At 41.9% G+C, this 24,094-nt stretch overlaps 1 protein-coding gene across 2 annotated transcripts in view; it reads left to right on the top strand.

Moving 5' to 3' along the window:
* lyst (lysosomal trafficking regulator) overlaps nt 1–24,094 on the top strand; it is a 357,679-nt gene that overhangs the window by 59,766 nt on the left and 273,819 nt on the right. For both annotated transcript variants that reach the window (XM_043680023.1, XM_043680014.1), the window contains exon 2: nt 15,554–15,645. In XM_043680023.1, the coding sequence (XP_043535958.1) occupies nt 15,554–15,645 (92 nt within the window). The remainder of the gene's footprint in view (nt 1–15,553; nt 15,646–24,094) is intronic.

The following is a 24,094-nucleotide window of genomic DNA, read 5'->3' as shown; positions in this document are numbered from 1 at the left end:
AGCCTTCCCTACACCTACCAGCCTTTCCTTTCACCCTAACAGGAATATACTGTCTCTGGACACTCATCTCATTTTTGAAAGCTTCCCTTTTTCAGTGTCTCTTTTACTTGCGAACATCTGTCCTCCCAGTCAGCTTTTGAAAGTTCTTGCCTAATACCGTTAAAATTAGCCTTCCTCCAATTTAAAGCTTCAACTTTTAGATCTGGTCTATCCTTTTCCATCACTGTTTTAAAACTAATAGAGTTATGGTCGCTGGCTCCAAAGTGCTCCCCGACTGACACCTCAGTCACCTGCCCTGCCTTATTTCCCAAAAGTACGTCAAGCTTTGCACCTTCTGTAGTAGTTGCATTCACAGATTGAATCAGAAAGTTTTCTTGTCCACCCTTAACAAATTCCTCTTCCTCTAAACTCTTAATACTATGGCAATCCCAATCTATGTTTGGAAAGTTAAAATCCCCTACCATAACAATCGTATTATTCTTACAGATAACTGAAATTTTCTTACAAATTTGTTTCTCAGTTCCCCACTGTCTACTAGGGAGTCTATAATGCAATTCCAGTAAGGTGATCATCCCCTTCTTTTCTCAGCTCCACCCAAATAACTTCCCTGGATGTATCCCCAGGAATATCCTCCCTAAATACAACAGTAATGCTATCCCTTATCAAAAATGCCACTCCCCCTCCTCTCTTGCCCCCCCCCCCCCTTTTTTATCTTTCCTATAGCAATTGTATCCTGGAACATTAAGCTGCCAGTCCTGTCCATCCCTGAGTCACGTTTCTGTTATTATTATGATATTCCAGTCCCAATGCTCCTAAACATGCCCTGAGTTCATCTGCCTTCCCTGTTAGGCCTCATGCATTGAACAAAATGCAGTTTACTTTATCAGTCCAACCTTGTTTTCTGCTTTGTTCCTACTTGCCCTGACTATTTGACTCACTCCCTTTCCCAACTCTACCAGTCTCAGATTGATCTTTTTTTTTCCTCACTTTCCCTGGGTCCCATATCCCTACCTTACTAGTTTAAATTCTCCAGGGCAGCTCTGGCAAATCTCCCTGCCAGAATATTAGTCACCTTCCAATTCAGATGTAATCCATCCTCCTTCTACAGGTTACTTCTACCCCAGAAGAGATTCCAATGATTCAAAAACGTGAACCCTTCTCCCCTGCATCGGTTCCTCAGCCTTAAGTGTCTGACTTAAGAGTTCCCTATCACAATTGATCACTTGCAACCTGACATAGCCGTCATTACATTTGAGCCAGTCTTGATACCAGAGACTTGGCTGTTCGTGCTATATTCCCCTGAGAGTCCATCACCCCTACATTTTCCAAAATATATACTTGTTTTAAATGTGGACAGCAACAGGAGAGTCCTGCACTACCTGTCTACCCCTCCAACCTTTCCTGGAGTTAATCCATCTACCTGACTGTATCTGTAGCTTTTCATCCTTCCTGTAACCACTATCCATCACACCCTCTAGTTCCTGTATGTTCCTCATTGTCTCTTACTACTGCTCCAAATGATCCATGTGATCTGATAGGATTCGCAACCAGAGACATTTCCTGCAGACATAATCCTCAGTAACATGGAAACTCTCCTTCAACCCCCACATTATACAGGAAGAGAGTATCACTCAACTAACGGCCATCTTTGCTCCTTCACAATCTACAGACCTAGAAAATCATTTTGTTCTGAAAAACAGTGCTCCAGGCTGACTTAGTACTCATGGCTTATACTTTTAAAATTTAATCAAGGCACTGATCTCAATAAAACATATAATCAAGAACCCACTGTACTCACTACTGTAGACTTACAGCAAGGTTACATTTTAAAAATATGCACTTATCTGTTCCTGTTCAGTGAGCTCTCCCACACAGGTCCCTCCAAGGTCAGCTGTGAATTTTACTGTTTCGGTTTTCCTAGATGCGCTCTGGTGTCCAGAGATACATGAACTCAGACAGCAAAGGCAGATTCACTGCTTTCAGTTAGCAGTGTAGGTTTCTTTCTCTCTCTCCCTCACTGACCATGCAATCAGTGTCTTTTGTCTGTCTTTCTCCTTTTAAAAGTGCCCTTATGATCTTTTCTCCTCAAAGTTCCAAAACAATGCAACATCATATAAAACAGTAATTGCTGCTACTGGAATTTGAGGAGATCACCTCCAAAACCTAAAATACCTCAAAGGAGCAACTCTGACAGCCACAATTTTTTTTTCTTGTCCTCTATCTTGGATTACACAGAATGCTAAAAATCTTCTCTTGACATAACCACATCACATCAGGACAGTTGACTTTATCAGTCTTAGCATAGATTGTCAGAGCAAGGAGGTTATGTTGGAGCTGCATAAGACTTCTGTTGGGCCACAGTGGAGCACTATGTGCAATTCTGGTCACTGCATTATAGGAAGGATGTAATTGCACTGGAGGGAATGCAGAGTAGATTCATCACGATGTTGCCTGGGATGGAGCATTTTCACCATGTAGAGATGGTGGAAAGCTTAGATTGTTTTCTGTAGTGCACAGAAGACAGAGGACTTGATTGAGGTGTAACGTTTATGCAGGACTATTCGAAAGCAGTTGTTGTTGAGTAATTGACAAAAGAGAAGAAATCATAATCATTTCTCCAAAATACAACAAAGCCTGCATTTGCTCAAAATGTTGAAGCTGTATGATCAGTTGTTAATGGAAACCAGTCTCTTGATTGGAATATTTTCCTCAAATGCACAACTTTTAGATTGTTTCAAATATCCTCACCTCTCTCTTTTAAGGAGGAAAAGGGTATGAAGATCTTCTTTAGTTGTTACATTCTTGAAAACGATAGGCACAAAACCTATCAGCTGAATTGTCAGTCATGTCAATGGATTCATCGCACTGCAGTGGGAAATATTTACAGTCCTTCAGCTCCTGCTGTAGTTGCTGTAGGACAGCTTTGCTCAACAATTCCACTTGTCTTGCTACTATGGAAGCACTAGTTGACATGTTCTGGTTGATGTCATTGTTTTCTCTTTGACCCTTCATCCAAAGACTTTAAGAACAGTGACCATAAGAACTGCTTCTTTACTTACTGAGATATTTGTGAATAATTTATTGCACTTTACCAGAAGTTAGTGAATGTGAAATGATGTTTCAATTCAGGCCTTACCTTTCGGTGTTGGTTTAGAAAAAAAAAGGACTGCAGAGCTTTCAAAATTACTTTCAGCTTGTCAAATGTCTTTGTTTGAAGCATGCTGTACAAGGGAAAGCTATCTTTAAGTTTGCCCTGCATCATTGTGTGGTGTTTCAAATTCACCTTTTTACTTATCAATGTACTTTGGTGACATAAGGCAAATGTTATGAACAGAAATTTGTTTTCCCATTCTGCTTGTAAGTTGGACATTTTTGCTGCCTTATTGGATGTTCTTGGTTTGTGACTTATTGCTTCAGCTTATAGTTCATAAAGTCATTCTGCTATGATCACACAGCACGTAGGCCTCTAGATCTGTGCCTCTGGAGCATCCACAGTATTGTTGACTACTTTCAAGTGTGGAAGCATTTGAGATCACTTATATGGTTTAACCACTCTTTGTTTCCGGTAACCCTACATGGTTTGCATTGCTTGGATATTGGATATGGTAACAATCCTTATAATTTTTATTTGTACTGTGAGATAAGCAGCTGAAGAAAATTATAGAGAAAGTGCAGAGGAATGCTACTAGATGAGCTGTTCTTGAGTCCACATGTACATGATGGGCTGAATTGCTTCCTGTGTGTCTAGTGCTATAATATACTGGTTTCACATCAATTCATAGTATATGCTTTATAACTTGTTTGCTTTACAACTTGTTTGCTTTACCCTGCGATGATAGTCCATCTGAACCAAACTGAAACAACATACCACAAGGTGGCAAAGCCTGTTAAGAGCATGAACTTTGCTGTAGCCACATGGTTCTGGAATTGAAAATCTTACAGTAGTATGATGATAAAGGTGTACACTAGGGAATGTAGGTGGGTAATGTGGTCACCTGTCAGACTCTGATTGTGATCGCCATCCATATGTTGGTAACCATGGTTCTAGACTGGATTGGACAGTATTTTATTGGATTGGATATATCCTATCTTTTGAGCCAGGAGGTACCGAGGCAATCGTTCACATTATTGGGGAGATAACTGTTTTAGTTGTACTGAAGTAGTTTGGGTAAGGGTGTGACTAGCCATGGCAAATTAAATAAATATCAAGTATTGGAGCGTTTTTTTAATATTTGTTTCTTGCATCATGATTTCAATTAATTGGGGAGTTGCTATCACGGGACTAAATTAATTATGGAATATTGCAATCCCAGATCACATGATGAAAGTAATAAATGCTTGCAAATAGAGATCCTCAGTTCCAAAGTTATTTAATTTTTAGTGAAAATGCAGAAATCTGGTAGGATGACTCTTAAGTGTTATATTCAATTAGAAGCCGGATTTAAAATGGGAGATAAAAGATTTAAGCTTGATGTACATAGTAAAGCTTGCAGTTTCTCTTAAGTGTGTTTCTTAACTTAGCAAAGATTCAGTTGCAAAGGTCTTAAAATGTAACTTATATTCCATGCTTTTAGGAATGTAAATTTATTATCTTAATGACATTGTTTAATTTACTCTTTTTTTTTGTTTCCAATCTCTGATATTTACATTTTATGAGTTGCTCTAAAAACATAATTTCTTCAGTTCTTTTTCATCAAACTTTTTCTTTTTGAGTTGACTTCTGTCAAGTAGTGTCATTTCAAGCTTAACAGTGTAAAAACAAGCTAGAACTGCAGATGCTTTGATTCACTGTCTCCTGTGATGTTTCATTTTTTTGGAAACTGCTTCATAACTGATGAGCTCCCTCTCTGGCGAATGTTTAGTGCATGGTTCACAGTTGTATGCTCATGACCGATATTAAGATTTAGAAGTGCTAATTGATTTCATTCCTGAATTATATTTATAAAAAACTAGCTTTCTTTCATCTACATCAATGATGCAAATATAAACAATATAAATCTGATTTTTAAAATTTCATTTGTGTCTGAGGTGCTACTTGGGTGTTTTGACTGAGATAGAAAAAAATAATAGTACACAGTTACTGTAAGGTCCTCTGAAGTGGTGCATGATTTGGCAAACTAAATGGATGGAATCATGAGAATTACTTAAAAAATCAGCAAGGCTTATTAAAGTTGTCAGCAATGATTAGGAAATTGGTAAAAATGGTATTTTGTGTGAAAGACTATTGTGTCATTAGTTGTAATATTTTTGTGTGTTTTCAACCTGTCTGTGAACCAGTTGCTTTTGTGTATTCTGAAAAATGTCTTCTGCAAAAAAAAGCATTTAAAAAGCAATCCTGCAGTCAGTTTTATAGATGGGGATGAATTTCTTTTGCCATTTTACTTGCATTTTATATAATGTTACAGATTAAAATAAAAATAATTGTATTTCTTAAAACAATAAGGAAGTTCTATTGTGCACCCTCCATATTTGTCACTGTTAACATTGTTCTGAATTATCACCATGTGCAAGTGTATAATTGTCGTCCTCTCTTACATCAATGGTTCAGGATTTTCTAAGCATTCACTAAATTCAGGTCACATTTAGAAATTAGGAAAATCAAGGCTTTTTTACCACTTGGTCTGCTTGGTTTGCAGCTTTCATATCACAAAATTTGTTATGTTAAGAAATCTGAATCAAGCAAAATTGCTTTTTCTTTGCTGGCTATTTAGGATTTGCATTGAGGAGAAATTGCTTCACTCAAGGTGGTTCTGGAATTTTGTGCTCCAGAGGGTTGATGTTGCTCGGTTAGATTTTTTGTGCATTAAGAATTTGAGGATAGGGCAGTAAAGAGTTGAGAAAGGTTCAGATGTGATATTCCTGAATAGTGGATTAGATGTGAAGTGGCATATGTTTCTTATGTTGTTATCCTCAAGTGTTTCTTTCCATGTGAATGTAATTATACAGGCATGAATTATCTTAAACAGCTTTGAATCATATTTCTTTTAAGCTTTCATGCAGAAAAATTGCTGCACTAAGGGCAAAAATGTACCTTTTAAGATTGATGGTGTGGAGTTTGAGGTTCCAGCTCTTATATTTTAAGTAAAAACATTTTTTCCCCAGGAAGCATTTTAGTTTCACATTCTTGTGAAATTCTTGTTTTTAAAGGTCATGAGTTTCCACCAAGACATGTATATCCTATAGATTAAACATTGCCTAAAAATATACACGTCAGAGCTTTTCATGTTGCACTTGTAAGGACTGAGATGCAAGAAATCAAAACTTTGAAGGGATTATCAATTTGTAAAGCATAAGGAGGTGCTGATTGGTAGACATAGAGATGCAGCAGGATTTGTTGATAGTTGCTCTTAGCTGATTAAGTTGATCTTAGAGTTTGCAGGTGGAATCTGATTGGACAGAGTTTTGACATGCGGCATGTAGCTGAGATTGGCTATAAGACCATAAGATACAGGAGCAGAATTAGGCCAGTCAACCCATTCAACTCTGCCAGTTTGATCATTCCTGATACATTTCTCAAACCTATTCTCCTGCCTTCTCCCCACAACCCTTGATTCCCTTATCAATCAAGAACACATCCATCTTGGTTTCAAATACCACTCAATGACAGCCTCCTCAGCTTTCTGCAACCATGATTTCCACAGGTTGACCACCCTCTTCCTGAAGAAATTCCTCCTTGTCCAGTTCGAAAGGGTCATCCCTTCACTTTAAGGCTGTGCCACCGGGTCCTTTCTGTCCTACTAGTGAAACATCATCACTACGTGCACTCTATCCAGGTCTCTCAGTATTCTGCAAGTTTCAATTCGTCCAAAGCGCCACTGTGTACAGACCAAAAATCCTCAACGGCTCCTCATTTTTGTAAACTTCCTCTGGGCCCTTTCTATTTCCAGCATGCTGTTCCTTAGATAAGGAAATTTCTCTCAGTATACCAAATGCAGTCAGTCCAGAGCTTTTACAGCCTTAGCAGTGCATCTCTGCTCCTGTATTCTAGTCCTCTTGAAATGAATACTAACATTGCATTTGACTTCCTAATTGTCAATTGAATTTGCATTTTAACCTTAAGAGAATCTTGAACCAGTCCCTTTGTGCTTCAGATGTCTAGTATCCTTCCCCATTTAGAAAATACTCTAAACCTATTCTTCCTACCAATGTGCATCATTTCACACTTACCTACATTGAATTCCATCTGCTACTACTTAGCCCACTCTCTAGCTTGTCCAGGTCCTTATGCAGCTTCTCTGCTTCCTCAGTGCTACCTGAACCTCCACATGTCTTTTGTGTCAGCTGCAAATTTAGCAATAATTTCCTCTGTTCCTTTGCCCAGATCATTAATGTATATCTTGAATAGCTATGGTTCTACCGATCTCTATGGAACTCCTTCAGTCACTGGCTGCCATTGAGATCCCTTTTATTCCCAGTTTCTGTCTTCTGCCAATTATCCAATCTTTGTCAACTATTATAGAAATTATTTAGATATGAGCATAAGAGATATACTTAGTAAGTTTGCAGATGACGTCAAAATTGGAGGTGTAGTGCACAGTGAAGACGGTTACCTCAGTTTTCAACTGGATCTTGATCAGATGGACCAATGGGCTGAGAAGTGGCAGATGAAGTTTAATTTAGATAAATGCGAGGTGTTGCATTTTGGGAAAACCAATCTTAGCAGGACTTATCCATTTAATGGTAAGGACCTAGGGAGTGTTGCTGAACAAAGAGACCTTGGAATGCAGGTTCATTGCTCCTTGAAAGTGGAGTCGCAGGTAGATAGGATAATGAAGGTGTTTGGTATGCTTTCCTTTATCGGTCAGAGTATTGTGTACAGGAGTTGGGAGGTCATGTTGTGGCTGTACAGGACATTGGTTCAGCCACTTTTGGAATATTGCGTGCAGTTCTGGTCTCCTTCCTGTCGGAAAGCTGTCGTGAAACTTGAAAGGGTTCAGAGAAGATTTACAAGGAGGTTGCCAGGATTGGAGGATTTGAGCTCTTGGGAGAGGTTGAATAGGCTAGGGCTGTTTTCCCTGGGCATCGGAGGCTGAGGGGTGACCTTATGGAGGTTTATAAAATCATGAGGGGCATGGATAGGATGAATAGACAAAGTCTTTTCCCTGGGTGGGGGAGTCCAGAACTAGAGGGCATAGGTTTAGGGTGAGAGGAGAAAGATGTAAAAGACACCTAAAGGGCAGCTTTTTCGCACAGAGAATGAGCTGCCAGAGGAATTGGGGGGGGCTGGTACAATTGCAAAATTTAAAAGGCATCAGGATGGGTGTGAGAAACAAAGCCCACTCACTAAACAATTGTAGTCCGAGACAAAAATCTGAATCAGTAGTGTCCTTTATTTGTACATTTGCAAGTGGGTGCAATGTCTAATGCCAGGTAAGGCAATGACAAATACACATCAAATTCAACAAACTCTCGAAATTTATACAGTTTGAGTCCCTATATTTTTTCTTATTTCATTGTTGCCCCCCCCCCCCCCGCTTACGTCACTCATTTCCCTAAGACCGATCCCACGACTTCTGTTTATCCGGCCTTGTCCGTGACAAATGCCTATCTCTGGCCCCATAAGGTCGTTTGATGTCATCTCACTACAGGTCATCGCTAGGCATATCCTTTCTTTATCAGTATTTATTCCTTCCATCTGGGCCCCTCCGGAGGCCACTCTGACCTTCATGACCTCTTTAATTAGGGTTTGTTCCTGTGTCCCCGTACAAGTGGGAAAACAGATGTTTTTCCTACTGTCTTATCTGTTCGCCCATACATCTACCATTGTTTTGTAATCACGTCTCATGCTGACATACATTTTTAATGGATTATATACTTCCTCTATGTAGTCCCCATTCTTGTTAACTCAGCTCTTAGCCGAGAAACAATCACAAACTAATGTGAATTCATTTACTCTGTATCAGAACTTATAATTGCAGAAATAACATTAACTCACCTATATCCCACAATGGGTATATGTATAGGAAGGGTTTGGAAGGATATGGGCTGGGTGCTGGCAGGTGGGATTAGATTGGGTTGGGATATCTGGTCGACATGGGCGAGTTAAACCAAAAGGGTCTGTTTCCGTGCTGTACATCACTATCCATACCTTGCCCCTAGCACCACAGGCTCTTATCTTATTTAGTCGTTTCCTCAGTGGCATTTTGTCATTTGCCTTCTGGAAATCCAAATAGATAATGTCCAATGGCTCTCCTTTGCCTAACTTGCTCATTAATTCCTCAAAGACTTGAGGTTGAGCATGGTCAGCATGTTACATGCTGCAGACAGAGATGCGATGTTTAATATGGCCCTCCAGTCATTGAGACATATGGCCTATATCCAATGTGTGACCTTGGCACTGAAACCCATAGCACATGTTTGTGTGGTGGGCAAACCATCATTTTGGATTGATGGAAACATCCTTTTAGTATTGGTATGGCTAGCTTCACCTATTCATTCAAATTTTTGAGGCATCTTTTCCTTCCAGGGTAATTTGAAGATAGATTGGGTATCTTTTAAGGACAATAACTGGCTTTTATGAGTTTATGGTATAGAGCAAGTGGTGATTTGCAACATACTGCAGATGAGTTGACAGCTTGTGATTTATTTAATGCTGCTGCAAATTCAGTTGTTTACACCTGACATTTTCAATGTCCACCTTCCAGAATGACTCAGCAGCAGTACTACAGATCGAGCTGGTTGGGTACCAAGGGACATAGCTGCTCGATTGGGTCTGTGGCAGGTGGTGAGGGAACCAACAAGATGGAAAAACATACTTGAGCACATCCTTACCAATCTGCCAGCTGCAGATTGTAGGGAGTACTGGGTTGGTTTATTGCACACCAGCTCCCTGGTTCTGACAGTAACATGTGGTGTAGTGTAAAGCACAGGAGGCAAATGCTTCAGAGGCAAACAAAGCTCTGATTTTTATTAAACCAAGCAAATTGAAAATATGTACAATAACTGAAAAAGAAAATTAATATTTCAAAACCAAATGTAATGGATCAAGCGAAGTGAATCTTACCCAACAGCTAATTAGCACCCCAGTTAACCCTTGCAGTCCTGCCTTGGTACTGTGGGTTTAAAATTAGAGAGCTGTTACTTGGTGACTGGGAAAGGGACGAGAGAGGGGGAAAAGCTAGTCCTGGGGTTCTAATAGTCCAAAGCCCACCTTTCCTACCCTATCTAACTGAGCTGGGACAGAAGGTCTCAATAACATTATGCTCTCCCCTGAAGTGGAAAGACGGTTCAACTTGCGCTTATCCGTAGTGTCTCACTGTAACTGGACTGTGCTGCGGGAGTGAGTGCTGATTCTTCTGTAGGCTTGGACAGTGGTGGATGTTGCTAGTGCTGCCTTGGTTGGTATCTTGGCTGTCTAGTTGCTTCTCATCAGTATGTAGAGGTTTGTGGATAAGAACATTTGCTCTTTCTTTTCCTGAATCTGGTGAGTCTATGACTCACTGTGATTGGTTGTGGTGGATTCTCTTGATTCTGGCTGAACCTCTTGGTGAACTGAACCTTCCTTAGAGATCAGAGTTCACGATTTATACAGGGCAACCTCAATTATCTGAACGACACGGACGTGGAGTATGTTGTTCAGATAACTGTTCACGCTCCCTCACCCTCTGCTACAAGGTACCTGCTCCCTTCAACACGTCACTCGCACATTCCTGCCAGGGCCTCTGTGCATTTGCAGGTGTTGGTAGCGGTTTAACGATCAGGCTGTCTGTTGGGGTGCCTGACTTCGATCGGTGTCGGTAGCTTGTGGGCAAGCTACATTGTGAGGAAGGGCAGGAGGGACAAACTGTTGCCGAGGTCCGCAACCCACCACAGCCATGGGCAGGCCGGGCGGTTGTCACTTAGGACAGTGTGGCCCCTGTCACCACAACTCCTCGCAGACGCCCTCTCGCAATTGTTGTGACTCTGTTTAAATGATTTCCCAAGGGAGTGAATCCGGGGCTTCACACCACCTGGGTGATGTCCAGGCCGGCTAGCGGTGCCAGATTTGGTCCGGTCAGTGAGCAAACAATATGCCCAAATGGGACCTTAAGATCTTGTTTGGTTAATCCAAAATTTGGATAATAGATGTATGGATAACAGAGGTTGTTCCTACCGATTGTTGGTTCCTCTTATCTCCAGCTAAATTTGGATTTTATTACTGAGCTGTTATTTCTCCACTCAGGGCTGAATGAGCCTCTTGATTACTGGATGAGGTATGAATGGTTCTCTGCTTATAGTGAATGGGTTTCAGATAGTTTTGAATATCCAGTATTCCTCTTGGATGTATGTTAGTTTACTGGTAGTGAGAAGGCCTTCACATTTGAAGGCAGGCAGGTAGTACAATAGTGTGGAATGTTCAGTATCTGTGTCCGAGCAACTGATTTAAAAGTTGAATGGTTTATATTTTGTAGGCTCCAGAACGTCTCAGTTGTTTGCTGCTCCTGTAGGCTGGTTTTCATTGAATTTAGCGGAGGCATTTGTGCAGGTCTTCCTTTAGCTTTACAAGCACAATCGCCATTCCAGAACGCTGTCCCTAGGCTAGCCTACTGCCAACTTGTAGAGCGTTTCAGGAAATATCTCTGGGACACACGCACCCAATACAGGTCGCCAACTCGCAGAATATCTCTGGGACACAAGCACCTAACAACCCCAACGCTCTGTGGCCGATCACTTCAACTCCCCCTCCCATTCCCTGAAGGACATGCAAGTCCTGGGATTCTTCCACCACCCAATCCAAGCCACTGGACAACTGGAGGAAGAACGCCACATCTTCTGCCATGGGACCCTTGAACCACGTAGCGTTGACTTCACTAGTTTCCAAATCTCTCCTCATCACAGATCCAACTTTCTAATGACACTGCCCTCTTGACCTGTCCTACCTGTCCATTTTCCTTCCCACCTTTCTGCTCCACCCTCCCACTGACCTATCGCAATTACGCCCCCCACCTGCATTCACCTATTGTCTTCTCAGCTACTTTCCCCGACTCCAATTATATCTCAGTCCCCTTCCACCTCCACATTTCTGATAACTGGCTTATGCTTGAAATGTTGATGTACTGCTCCTTGGATGCTACCTGACTTGCTTTACTTTTCCAGTGCCACACTTTGCCTGATGCTGGCAGTGTTGAAATCAGTCAGTGCTTGCACAACACTCAGCCTGACATAATCCATAAACCAGATTTGCTAATAAGTATACCATAACCTAATTAGGATATGTGGAACAATCCTCCTTTAGCTACACTGGCACCATCCCCCACCTTTTTCTTTGCTACATTGATGACTGTAGTGCTGCCACCTTGTGCTCTCACGAGAAGGTTGAACAGTTCATCAACTTCACCAACACAATACACCCTGACCTCAAGCTCATATGGACCATCTCCAACATCTTCCACTCCTTTCTGGACTTCTCTCTCTGGTGACTGACTCAACACTGATATTTGTTTCAAACCCACTGATTCCCATAGTTACTTTGACTACACTTCCTCCCACCTCCCCTCCTGTAAAAACGCAATCCCTTATTCCCAATTCCTCTGCCTTCATCATATCTGCTCCCAGGAGGAGAAATTCCACTCCAGGACATCCCAGATATCCTCATATTTCAAGGACTGCAATTTCCTCTCCCATGTAATCATCAATTTCCCCGATCGTATCTCCACTTCCCACACCTCCGCCCTTGAATCCAACTCCCCAACCGCAACAAGGGCAGAACCACCCCATTCTCACATTCCACCTCATGAATCTCCAGATACAGCGCATTATCCTCTGCCATTTTTGCCACCTCCACTCAGACCCCACTATGGGAAATATATTTCTCTCCCCACCCTTATCTAAGTTCCCCACTAACCCACACCTGCGATCTACCACCACCACTCTGACTGACTGCCTGTATTTCTGCTCTGCTACTAATCCTTTATAATAAACTCCATCTTTTCCCATGACAGATGTTAAGCTAACTGGCCTATAGTTACATGTTTTTTTTTCTAATCTCTCCATCCCTTTTAGAATGAATGTGTTACATTTTTAGTTTACTAATTCTTTGGCACTTTTCCAGTATCTAAGGATTCTGGGAGGATTATTACCTGTGCAGCCATTATCTCTATAACTCCTCCTTTAAATATCCTCAAATGTACCACATCAGGTTCAGCTTTGCGTTTTCATATAAAATAGAAAGTCTTTTGTTGCAGAGGTCCATAGAATAGAATCCCCACAGTGTGAAAATCGACAATTCGGCCTGATAGGTCTACACTGACTATGTGACAAACATCCCACCCAGAATATCCCCCTACCCTATTCCTGTGTTTTCCATGACTAATGCACCTAACCTATAGATCCCTGGACACTATATGGGCAACTTTAACATGGCCAATCCACCTAACCTTCATATCTTTGATCTGTGGGCGGAAACTGGAGCACCCTGCAGAAACCCAATCAGCCATGGGGAAAATGTGCAAAGTTGAAACTTTATTGCTGGAACAGCACAGCAGGTCAGGCAGCATCCAGGGAACAGGAGATTCGACGTTTCGGGCACAGGCCCTTCCTCAGGAATGAGCAGAGAGTGTTCAGCAGGAGAAGATAAAAGGTAGGGAGGAGGGACTTGGAGGAGGGGAGTTGGAAATGTGATAGGTGGAAAGAGGTCAAGGTGAGGGTGATGGGCCGGAGTAGGATGGAGGCGGAGAGGCCAAGAAGAAGACTGCAGGTCAGGAAGGAGGTGCCGGGCGGGAAGGATCCGGCTGAGACAAGGTGGGGGGAGGGGGGATGAAGAAACTGGTGAAGTCCAAGTTCATCCCCTGCGGTTGGAGGGTTCCCAGTCGGAAGATAAGACGCTCCTCCTCCGACCGTCGGGTTGTTGTGGTTTGGCGGTGGATGAGTCCAATGACCTGCATATCCTCGGTGGAGTGGGAGGGGGAGTTGAAATGCTGTGCCACAGGTTGGTTGGGTTGGTTCGCCCGGGTGGCCCAGAGGTGCTCCCTGAATCGCTCCGCAAGTAGGCGGCCTGTCTCCCCAATATAGAGGAGGCCACACCGGCTGCAGCGGATGCAGTAGATGATGTGGGTGGAGGTGCAGGTGAATCTGTGGCGGATATGGAAGTTTCCCTTGGGGCCTTGAAGAGAAGTGAGGGGGGAGGTGTGGGATTCCCCTCCCCTATCATATATTTCCCTCCCCTCCCCTATCAGCTTTCCATAGAGACCACTCCCTCCGCGACTCCCTTGTCAGATCCACACCACCCACCGACCCAACCTCCACTCCCGGCACCTTCCCTTGCAACCGCAGGAGGTGCAACACTTGCGCCCACACCTCCCCCCTCACTTCTCTCCAAGGCCCCAAAGGAAACATCCATATCCGCCACAGATTCACCTGCACCTCCACCCACATCATCTACTGCATCCGCTGCAGCCGGTGTGGCCTCCTCTATATTGGGGAAACAGGCCGCCTACTTGCGGAGCGATTCAGAGAGCACCTCTGGGCCACCCGGACGAACCAACCCAACCAACCTGTGGCACACCATTTCAACTCCCCCTGCACGAGGTAGCGCCGATACAGTCATCAATGTAGCGAAGGAAAAGATGGGGGGTGGGGCCAGTGTAGTTGCGGAAGATGGATCGTTCCACATACCCTACGAAGAGGCAGGCATAGCTGGGGCCCATGCGGGTGCCCATGGCTACTCCTTTTGTTTCGAGAAAGTGGGAGGATTGGAAAGAAAAGTTGTTCAGGGTGAGGACCAGTTCGGTCAGTCGAAGGAGGGTGTCGGTGGAAGGGTACAGGGTGGTACGGCGGGAAAGGAAGAAGCGGAGTGCTTTGAGTCCTTCGTGATGGGGGATGGAGGTGTACAGGGACTGGATGTGTTTGGAGAAAGTGGGAGGATTGGAAAGAAAAGTTGTTCAGGGTGAGGAAAATGTGCAAACTCCACACACAATCACCAGAGGCTGGAATTGAACTCTGGTCTCTGGTGCTGTGATGCAGCAGTGCTAACCACTGAGCCACCATGCTACTCCAGTCCTGTTTAGGCAACATGAGTTTGCATGCACTGCACATTTTTGATTGAGAAAGGGTTATGGAAACTGTCAATCGCAGCTGCATTTCCCTTGGCAGAGGCCTGACCAGAGTCCACCTGCCTGGTCTGAGTTTTTCAACTAGCTAAGATTTACAGGAACAAATCTGCTGTATATACATGTCAACTATGATCCAACCAATCAGCACTTTCTTTTCATGTGATATAAATGGAGGTTCCTTTTCAAAACTTGATTTCTTGCGTCTCAATCCCAATGAGAGATGAGAAGTTTTGACTTTGTCTTTTTCGTATTGTTTATGTTTTACCAATCAAAGGTTTCATGATTTTTTTCGGTACATTGCTAAGTATCTTTATACAAATAAACTTCATTTTACTATAGATAAAATCTAAATTTTCGTGGAAGTAGTGAAAAGTGAGAAGTGTATCAAGCCAGATAATGTTTTACTGAGAACTACTTGAACACCTATCTTAATGGAATGTATTATTTGTTTATTAGCCTGCACACTCAAACACAAATTAATCCCAGTATAATTTCTTATGCTGACAGTTATGAATTTTTTTTAGATCAGAGTTGACTGTCTGGAGCGGTTCCTCACACTCTTCCACTGCCACAGCCATAGGGAAAATATGGACGGAGTAGAAGTCATCAGATTCTGGTTAGTATTTTGAGAGAGTTGTGCAGTGTTTGTCAGTTTTTTTCAAAAGATGGTTAGATTGCATCAGATAAGAATGTCTTTTTTCCAATTTGCCACGGCCTACATAAACCTGACTAGTTAATGACTACTACTACCTATGCCATATCCAGTCTCAAGTTTTACACTGCTTACAAACCATTGACCCCTGGTTTCCCCAGTATTTCAAATATAAAATTCCCAGCATGATTCAAGTCACTTCATGGCTTCTCTCTTCCATATTTCTAATTTTCAATTGGTTTATAATTCACGTGAACTGTGTTCCTGTGATTCTAGTGTTTTCTGCATGCTTTTCCACTTGCTCACTGGTGAAAATGAAGAGTAGAAATTCACATGGGAACAATAGGATTACTATACTGATTTTTAAAAACATGTTCTTTCAATATTGAGACAGTAAAGAGGAAATTGTTCAAATTTGGATTGCCTTTAATATTTGTTTTCTGTCTCATGTAAGAGGTTTGTTAATTATTTCCATATGTGAGAGAGCAGAACTGAACTGTCTCTGGAAACTGTATCTGCAGGAAGTGTGTTTGGATGAAGCTTATATCAGACTGTTTGGATTGTCTGCAGAGGCAGCTGGAGTCACTGAGGAGCATACAGGAGGCACAGTGTGTTGGATAGTCACTTCAGAAAGATTGTATCACCAGAGGTACAGTCATAAAGATGGGTGACTATCAGGAGAGTTTGGAAGGTAGTGTAGGAGTCTCCTGTGGCTATCCCTGTCTCAAACAAATACACTGTTGGGGGAGGGTAGCTTTTCTGAGGGAAATAAATGGCAGCCAGGTCTTGGGTACTAAGACTGAATCTTCTGTTAAGCGGTGTTTGTCAAGGTTCAAACAAACAATTGTTATGGGTGACTATTCAATTGGGCACAGACAGGTGATTCTGTGGCGATAAGTGAGACTTCAGGATGGTGTGTTCCTTCCCTGGTGCCAGAGTCAAGAATGCCTTGGTGCAGTTGTAGAACATTTTCAAAGGGGAGAGTGAGCAGTCAGATGGCATTGTACACATTAGTACTAACGAAATAGGTAGAGAAAGGAATGAGATTCTGCAGGGGGTATATAGGAAGTTAGGTGGTTAAAAACAGGACTTCAAGTGTAGTAATCTTTGGATTACTTCGGTGCCACATGCTAGTGAGAGTAGGAATAGGACGGTAGTTGGATGAAGGAATGCGTGAAAAGATGATACAGGGAGCAAGGATTCAGATCTTTGGGATCTCTTCTGGAGCAGAAGAGACCTGTACAAAAGGGATGGGTTTCACCTGAACTGGAGGGGAACTAATATTCTATTGGGCAGATTTCTTAGTGCTATTTGGAAAACTTTAAGGGAAGGGAAGTGGGAATCCTAAGCAGTGAGAATAGAGAGAAAACATGGGACTGGGATATCATAGGTATTAAAGAAATATAGCTGAGGAAGGGGTGGGGGGTTGGTTTGATTTGATGAGGGAAAACATTACTGCTGTACTTAAAGGATATACCTGGGGTATCGTTTCATGAAGCTATATGGGTTCGGAAGTAAGAAATAAGGGAATGATCACCTTGAAGGGATTGTATTAAAGGCCCCTCAAGTATTCAATGGGAAACTGAAGAGCAAATATAAAGAGAGATCTCAGATACCGATAAGAGTAGTAGGGTTGTTTTGTAAGGGATTTTAACTTTGCTAACTGGGACTATCAATATGTCGATGTAACTTCTAGAGAAAGGGCAAAACGTGACCTCTTAGGAAATAAGGCAGGGCAAGTGACTAAAACGTTAGTGGGGGAACACTCCTGATGACAGATTTAGTTTTAGATACTTCTGGAAAAGGATAGGCCTTATATAAAAGATAAAGCTTGAAATTAGAAGAAGGCCAACTTTGGTATGAGATAGGAACTTTCAAAAGTTGTTTGGGGTAGACTGGAGTGGAGCAAGGGTGCCAGAAGACTGGAAGGTGGCTAATGTTGTCCTTTATTTAAGAAAGGCTGCAAGGAGAAGCCTGGAAACTATAGAATGGTGAGTCTGATGTCAGTGGTGGGTAAATTGTTGGAGGGGAGTCTGAGAGATAGGATTTACATGCATTTAGAGAAGCAAGGACTGATTGGGGATTGCCAGCATGGCTTTGTCTGTGGGAATTTATATCTGTCAAACTTAAGTTTTTTTGAGCATGTGACCAAAAAGATAGATGAGGGCAGGTTGGTAGACATTGTCTGCGTGGACATTAGCAAGGCCTTTGACAAGGATCTGCATGATAGACTGATTAGTAAAGTTAGATCTCATGGGATCCAGGGAGAGCTTGCAAGTTGGATACAAAATTGTCTTGACTATAGGTGACAGCACTGGAGGCCTGTGACTAGCAGTGTTCAGCATAGACTGGTGATGGGTCAACTGTTGTTTGTCATGTAAATAAATTATGTGAATGAGAATATAGGAAGCATGGTTAGTAAGTTTGTGGATGACACAAAATTGATGATATAGTGAACAATAAAGAAGGTTATCCAAGACTACAGCAGAATCTTGATCAATGAGCTGGCAGAGGAGGTGGTGGAGGCTGGTACAATTGCAACATTTAAAAGACATTTGGATGGGTATATGAACAGGAAGGGATTAGAGGGATATGGGCCAGGTGCTGGCAGTTGGGATTAGGTTGGCTTGGGATATCTGGACGGGTTGGACCGAAGGGTCTGTTTCCATGCTGTACATCTCAATGACTCTATGACTGTATGATTCTATAACTGAGTAGTGACAGATGGAGTTTAATTCAGATAAATGTGAGATGTTGCATTTTGTAAGACAAACAAGGGTAGGATTTACACAGTTAATGGTAGTACCCTGGGGAGTGTTGTCAAATAGAGAAACCTAGAGGTGCAGGTACGTAATTCCATGAAAGTTGTGCCACTGGTAGACAGGGTGGTGAGAAAGAGATTTAACACGCTTCCTTTCCTTAATATATGAAAAAAACACTTGGTCCTCGCAAACCAACTTTCTGTGCTAAGACTCAGCTTTTAGTATGGCATGCAAATACTTTTAGCAGAAATTCTAAGAAAAGAGGTTTATAATGTCAAAGCTCTTTTTTTAGTGTTTTTTGTAAGTCTGCCATATCTTTCCTATTTGTACAATTTGGATAGTTCTAACAAAGCACAAGATTGACTAAACCCAGCTGCTGTCAATATCCCTGATTTTTTTTCCCTATTTGCGGTAGCAACATGGTGTTGATACTTCAGTGTTTTTTTTTATTCTGAAAATATCATTTCTGTAATCCAACAACAATACCAAGAAGTGACCACTTTTTTTTTCAAATACAAGTCTGACTGCTGATTCCAGGGTTGATACAAGCTGATGTTGTTTATATCTTGGTCTTCACTATGTGCAGCATGTTACACCCTTGATCCAGAATCCACAATCAACATATAGCTTGTTTGTTGGAGCTTTATTGTTTAGAAAGAAATACTACGCTTCTTTCTCAGAATCTAATTAAATTTCAGTTCTGTTTTATGATAAATCAGGAATTTCTTTGTCAATATATTTATAGTAGCAAGTAATTCTAAGTTCATTCCAAAGTTTAGTCAAATGGTCTAGTGTAAACCTTGTGATATCTGGAGTGTATTTTTAAAATTAAAGAAAGATATTGCTTATGTTCTGGTTTTTACATTCTCTTAGTATTGCAAGTTGACCCACCCTCTAAAAAAGGCTTGAGTTCTGAATCTATACAGCATTTAAATCAAGGACTGTTCAGGTGGAGGTTGAAAATCTTATTTGAATAAAATAGGAGGATCCAAGATGGCGACCTAGGAGAATCTGGTTTGCTGGGCTCACGCCACAACACAACAAAACAGAGCTAGAACCCATTCCATCTATTTGACCGGGTCGAGTGGCCATATCTTTTTTATTCTTTAAAGTGGTTTGGCTTGGGTGAGGTCTTTATCAGATGGGTAAAGGTTTTGTATAGTGACCCTCTTGTCGCAGTCCTCACCAATGGTGTGCGGTCAAGCAATTTCAGTATCATTAGGTGCAATCAACAGGGCTGTCCCTTATGACCGCTGCTTTTTACATTGGTGATTGAACGACTGGTAGAAGCAATACATAGGGATCCCAATATATCTGCTTCAGAGGCAGAGACAAAGTCGCATAAGATTGCATTGTATATAGATGATATTCTTGTCTTTTTATCGAACCCAACAGTTTTGGTGCCTCATCTGATACAATGCATTAATTCATTTGGCGGTTTTTCGGGTTACAACATCAACTTTTCAAAATCGGAGGCCATGCCTATGAGGGGGTCTTCTTAAAAATACCTGGTCCTGAGGACGAATCTCAACTTCCCTTTAGATGTTTGCATGAGAGCTTTCTCTACTCATGCCTTTGATCGACTATTTAAAACCAATTTTGCCCATTTGTTTGACAGAATCAAAGACGACCTTTTGAAGATGGGAGGCGCTTCTGACCTCTTGGTTAGGTCAGATAGCCCTCGTTAAAATGAACATTCTCCCCCGTCTGTTGTATCCTATGCTTTCTCTGCTTTTTACTAAGCAAGCATTTAGAAGACTGAACGGCTGGTTCAGTTCCTTTATCTGATATCACAAGTGACACCTTATTAAACTGACTAAACTGCAGCCTCCACGCAGACTGGGAGGAGTGGACCTCCCAGATGTCAAAAACTATCAACCAAGCTCATTGCTATCTTACGTGAATGATTGGGCCCGGGGAGACCCTCACTCACTATGGTTGGATATTGAAGCATCTTTGGCATGATGTCCCCTTCCTAGCTTGCTGTTCTTGGACAAAGAGGACAGTTAAGGAGTATTGCCATACCCTAATAGGTATTAGTACGGTTAAGGTGTAGAGGGCAGTGAGGGCAGTATTATCAAAACATCATTTTTTACACCCATAGTTGGTATGCTGGGTTTTCAGCTGGGGATGATAGACTTTGGGTTTAACCTATGTGTAGCGAGGGCTGTCTCTTGCCTGGATGACTTATTTGAGTGGGATATACTGATGTCTTTTGACCAGTTGGCTCGGAAATAAGAGTTGCCCAGGAGGGACCGCTTCCGTTTCTTTGAAATTAGAAATTTCATACAAAAAGAGACCACACTTCTAACTGATCCCTAGATAACTGACACTGAGAAGAGGGTACTAAGTGCTGAGAACACACTTGCTGTCAGCAGTGTCTATCACCTATTGGGAGAGGGTCCCTTGAATGGCTCTGTAAGGTGTGGGCGAGGGAGCTGCATGTTGAGATCTTTTCTGAAGTATGGGAGAATATCTGGGAAAATACATGAGGGATCTTGATTTGCAACAGGACCCATGCCTTGCAATTGAAAATTCTCCACAGGGTTCACTTGGCTTCAGACCGCCTTTCAAAGTGGAAGTGCCTCCAATGTGTCCTAAATGCAAAATGAGTATGGGTAAGCTCCCACATTGTCTCTGATCTTGACACAAGCTGTGGGCATACTGGAGAGATGTGGTAGGTGTGGTAGGTCTTAGGGACAGAGGTGGAGATGGACCCAGGATCTCCTTCTCTTGGTCTTGTTAACCTACTTCCATTAGATGCGCATAAGAGAGAGTTTTTCAGTATCCTCACTTCTTGTGCAAGAAAGGAATATTCTATTCGGGTGGGCGTCTGAAAAACCCCCCAGGGCTGTAGGATGGCATAAGCTAGTCATGGAGCACATCCCCTTGGACTTTCTTACAAGTATGCTGCACCATAAAACAGAGTTTTTAAAAGATATGTTGGCCCTTTTTGGACTACTTGGGTACAGATTTGTCTGCAATACTAATAAGGGCCTTTATATATCCATGACGATTCTGTTTAATGAGTCTGGAATCCAGGGAGGAGGAACTACGAACACATGAATATGTTTAAATTTATGCTCTTTGTTCAAGGGCTATTACTATGTTTCTTTGAACTGTATTATTATTACTATTTCTGTCATTGTTTTTAGTTACTTGTTATTATTTATTTATGTAATTTTGTGGGTTTCTTTGTTTTGGCTTGAATTGCTTTTTGTATTTTGTTATGAAGATGTGGGTGTACTGTACCTTTGAGAGTTAAAAGCTACCTGACAGCACTAAGTGTTCTGAAAAAAGATACAATGTAACATGTGCTCCAGTTAATGAGGTAGCTATGGTAGCTGGTTGCCTGGAAACAACAAAACAGATTTGAATTAGGCCAATAATCTTAAATTATGCCCCGAAAAATACCAAATTCCAATACACTTTGAATTTGGCATATTGACAATCTTAAAAGCCAATGACACAATCTGATGCTTTGGGTGTATAAGATCAGGGAAAATTGAACAGTTGGGAGAAGAACTGCCAAGCTACCAGCATGTAAAGACTGTCTGAAAAATAGCTCTCTTAAAAGGTACCTTTATCGATCAGTAACCTATGAAGCAGAATTCCCAAAAAGAAGAAAAGACAACATGAATACAGAGAAAACTGAAAGCTGCCTAGCTTTGAAATAAGTTTTGTTTTGTAAATCGTAATCGGGTGTTTTATCGGACTAGTATTATAGAAGGAAAGGTAAAAGATAGGTTAGACGAGTTGTAAATAGTTAGTTAATTATTCTCTGTTATACTTTAAGAAATAAAGTTGTTAATTTTTACTTTAAATAGTTCTTGGCCTTGAATTTTCACAGATTACTGCAGCGGATAAATCTTTTCTGTGTTGCTGGTTTACAATAAGCAGGAGAGTTTACCTCGTCATAACAATTTGTTATAATATTCAAAAAACTCTTTTTTTCTTTAATAAAAATATATTTTAAAAAAAAACAAAAATAGGGGAAATCTTCTTTCTGGCAAATATTCTTCCCTTAACCAGACTTTGTTCTACAACAGTAATGCTGTGACTATTTTTGTATGACAGACTGCTGTGATGGAGAGGAGGTTAGGGACAACAATGTCTGTGGGTTTCACCCTAACTGAAGTGGACTTTGGTGCCAATCATCTTGTTATCCCTTCTGTTGAATGAAGATCTTGCTCTGCCAGGACACTATGGTAATTGGTGTGCCGTGGTTACACCACTTTGAAGGAACCCATACATAGGCGTCTTCCGACTCTTCAAAAATAAAGTTTGGTTCTGGAACATCAGGACTCTGTTGGATAATCCCAGCAGTGAGAGACCTAAATGTGGCATTGCTACCATAGCCCAAGAGGTCTGGCACTATAAAATTGACTTCACTGCCATGAATGATACATGGCTGGGGAAAGTCAGCTCAAAGAACAAAATGGTGGATAAATCATTTCTGGGGGAAAAAAATGTCAACACCACAGGATTAGTTTGCCAAGAGGGATAAACAAATGCATCTTGACCTTTCGGTTCACCCTAATCTAGAAGCATTGGACCTAGGTGCAGGACCTGGAGTGTAGGGAGGTTAGGAACATGGCATCAATTTCAAAGGAGGGTGCCTGTAAACAGGAAAGTGGCTTGAAGTGTGTATACTTCAATGCAAGAAGTATACGAAATAAGGTAGGTGAACTTGCAGCGTGGGTTGGTACCTGGGACTTCGATGTTGTGGCTATTACGGAGACATGGGTAGAACAGGGACAGGATTGCCTGTTGCAGGTTCCAGGGTTTAAATGTTTTAGTAGGGGCAGAGGGGGGGGAAAAAGAGGGGGAGGTGTGGCATTGCTTGTCAAAGATAGTATTACAGTGGTGGAAAGGACGATGGATGAGGACTTGCCATCCGAGGTAGTTTGGGCTGAGGTTAGGAATAGGAAAGGTGAGCTCACCCTGTTAGGAGTTTTTTACAGGCCTCCTAACAGTCCTAGAAACGTAGAAGAAAGGATAGGGAAGGTGATTCAGGAGATGAGTGACAGTAATAGGGTGGTGGTTATGGGGGACTTTAACTTCCCTGATATTGATTGGGAAAGCTATAGCTCAAGTTCGTTAGATGGGACAGTGTTTGTTCAATGTGTGCAGGAGAGTTTCCTGACACAATATGTAGACAGGCCAACAAGAGGTGAGGCCATACTGGATTTGGTTCTGGGTAACGAACCAGGCCAGGTGTTAGAATTAGAGGTAGGTGAGCACTTTGGGGATAGTGACCATAATTCGGTGATTTTTACACCCGTGATGGAGAGGGATAAGTGTGTACTACAGGGCAAGAGTTAAACCTGGGGTCAGGGAAATTATGATGCGGTGAAGCATGACTTAGGATGTGTGGCTTGGAAAAGTAGACTCCAAGGCAAGAGTGTAAATGATATGTGGAACTTGTCCAAGGGGCAACTATTGAGTGTCCTTGATAATTATGTACCTGTCAGGCAGGAAGGAAAGGGTCGTGCGAGGGAGCCGTGGTTTAATAAGGAATTGGAATCCCTTGTTAAATGGAAGAGGGCGGCCTATCTCAAGATGAGACATGAAGGTTCAATTGGGGCGATTGAGAGTTATAGGGTAGCCAGGAAGGACCTGAAGAGAGAGCTAAAAGCAGAAAGGAGGGG

Source organism: Chiloscyllium plagiosum, chromosome 3 (assembly GCF_004010195.1).
Source record: "Chiloscyllium plagiosum isolate BGI_BamShark_2017 chromosome 3, ASM401019v2, whole genome shotgun sequence".
Taxonomy (NCBI): Eukaryota; Metazoa; Chordata; class Chondrichthyes; order Orectolobiformes; family Hemiscylliidae; genus Chiloscyllium; species Chiloscyllium plagiosum.
This window is presented reverse-complemented; position numbering and strand designations above follow the sequence as displayed.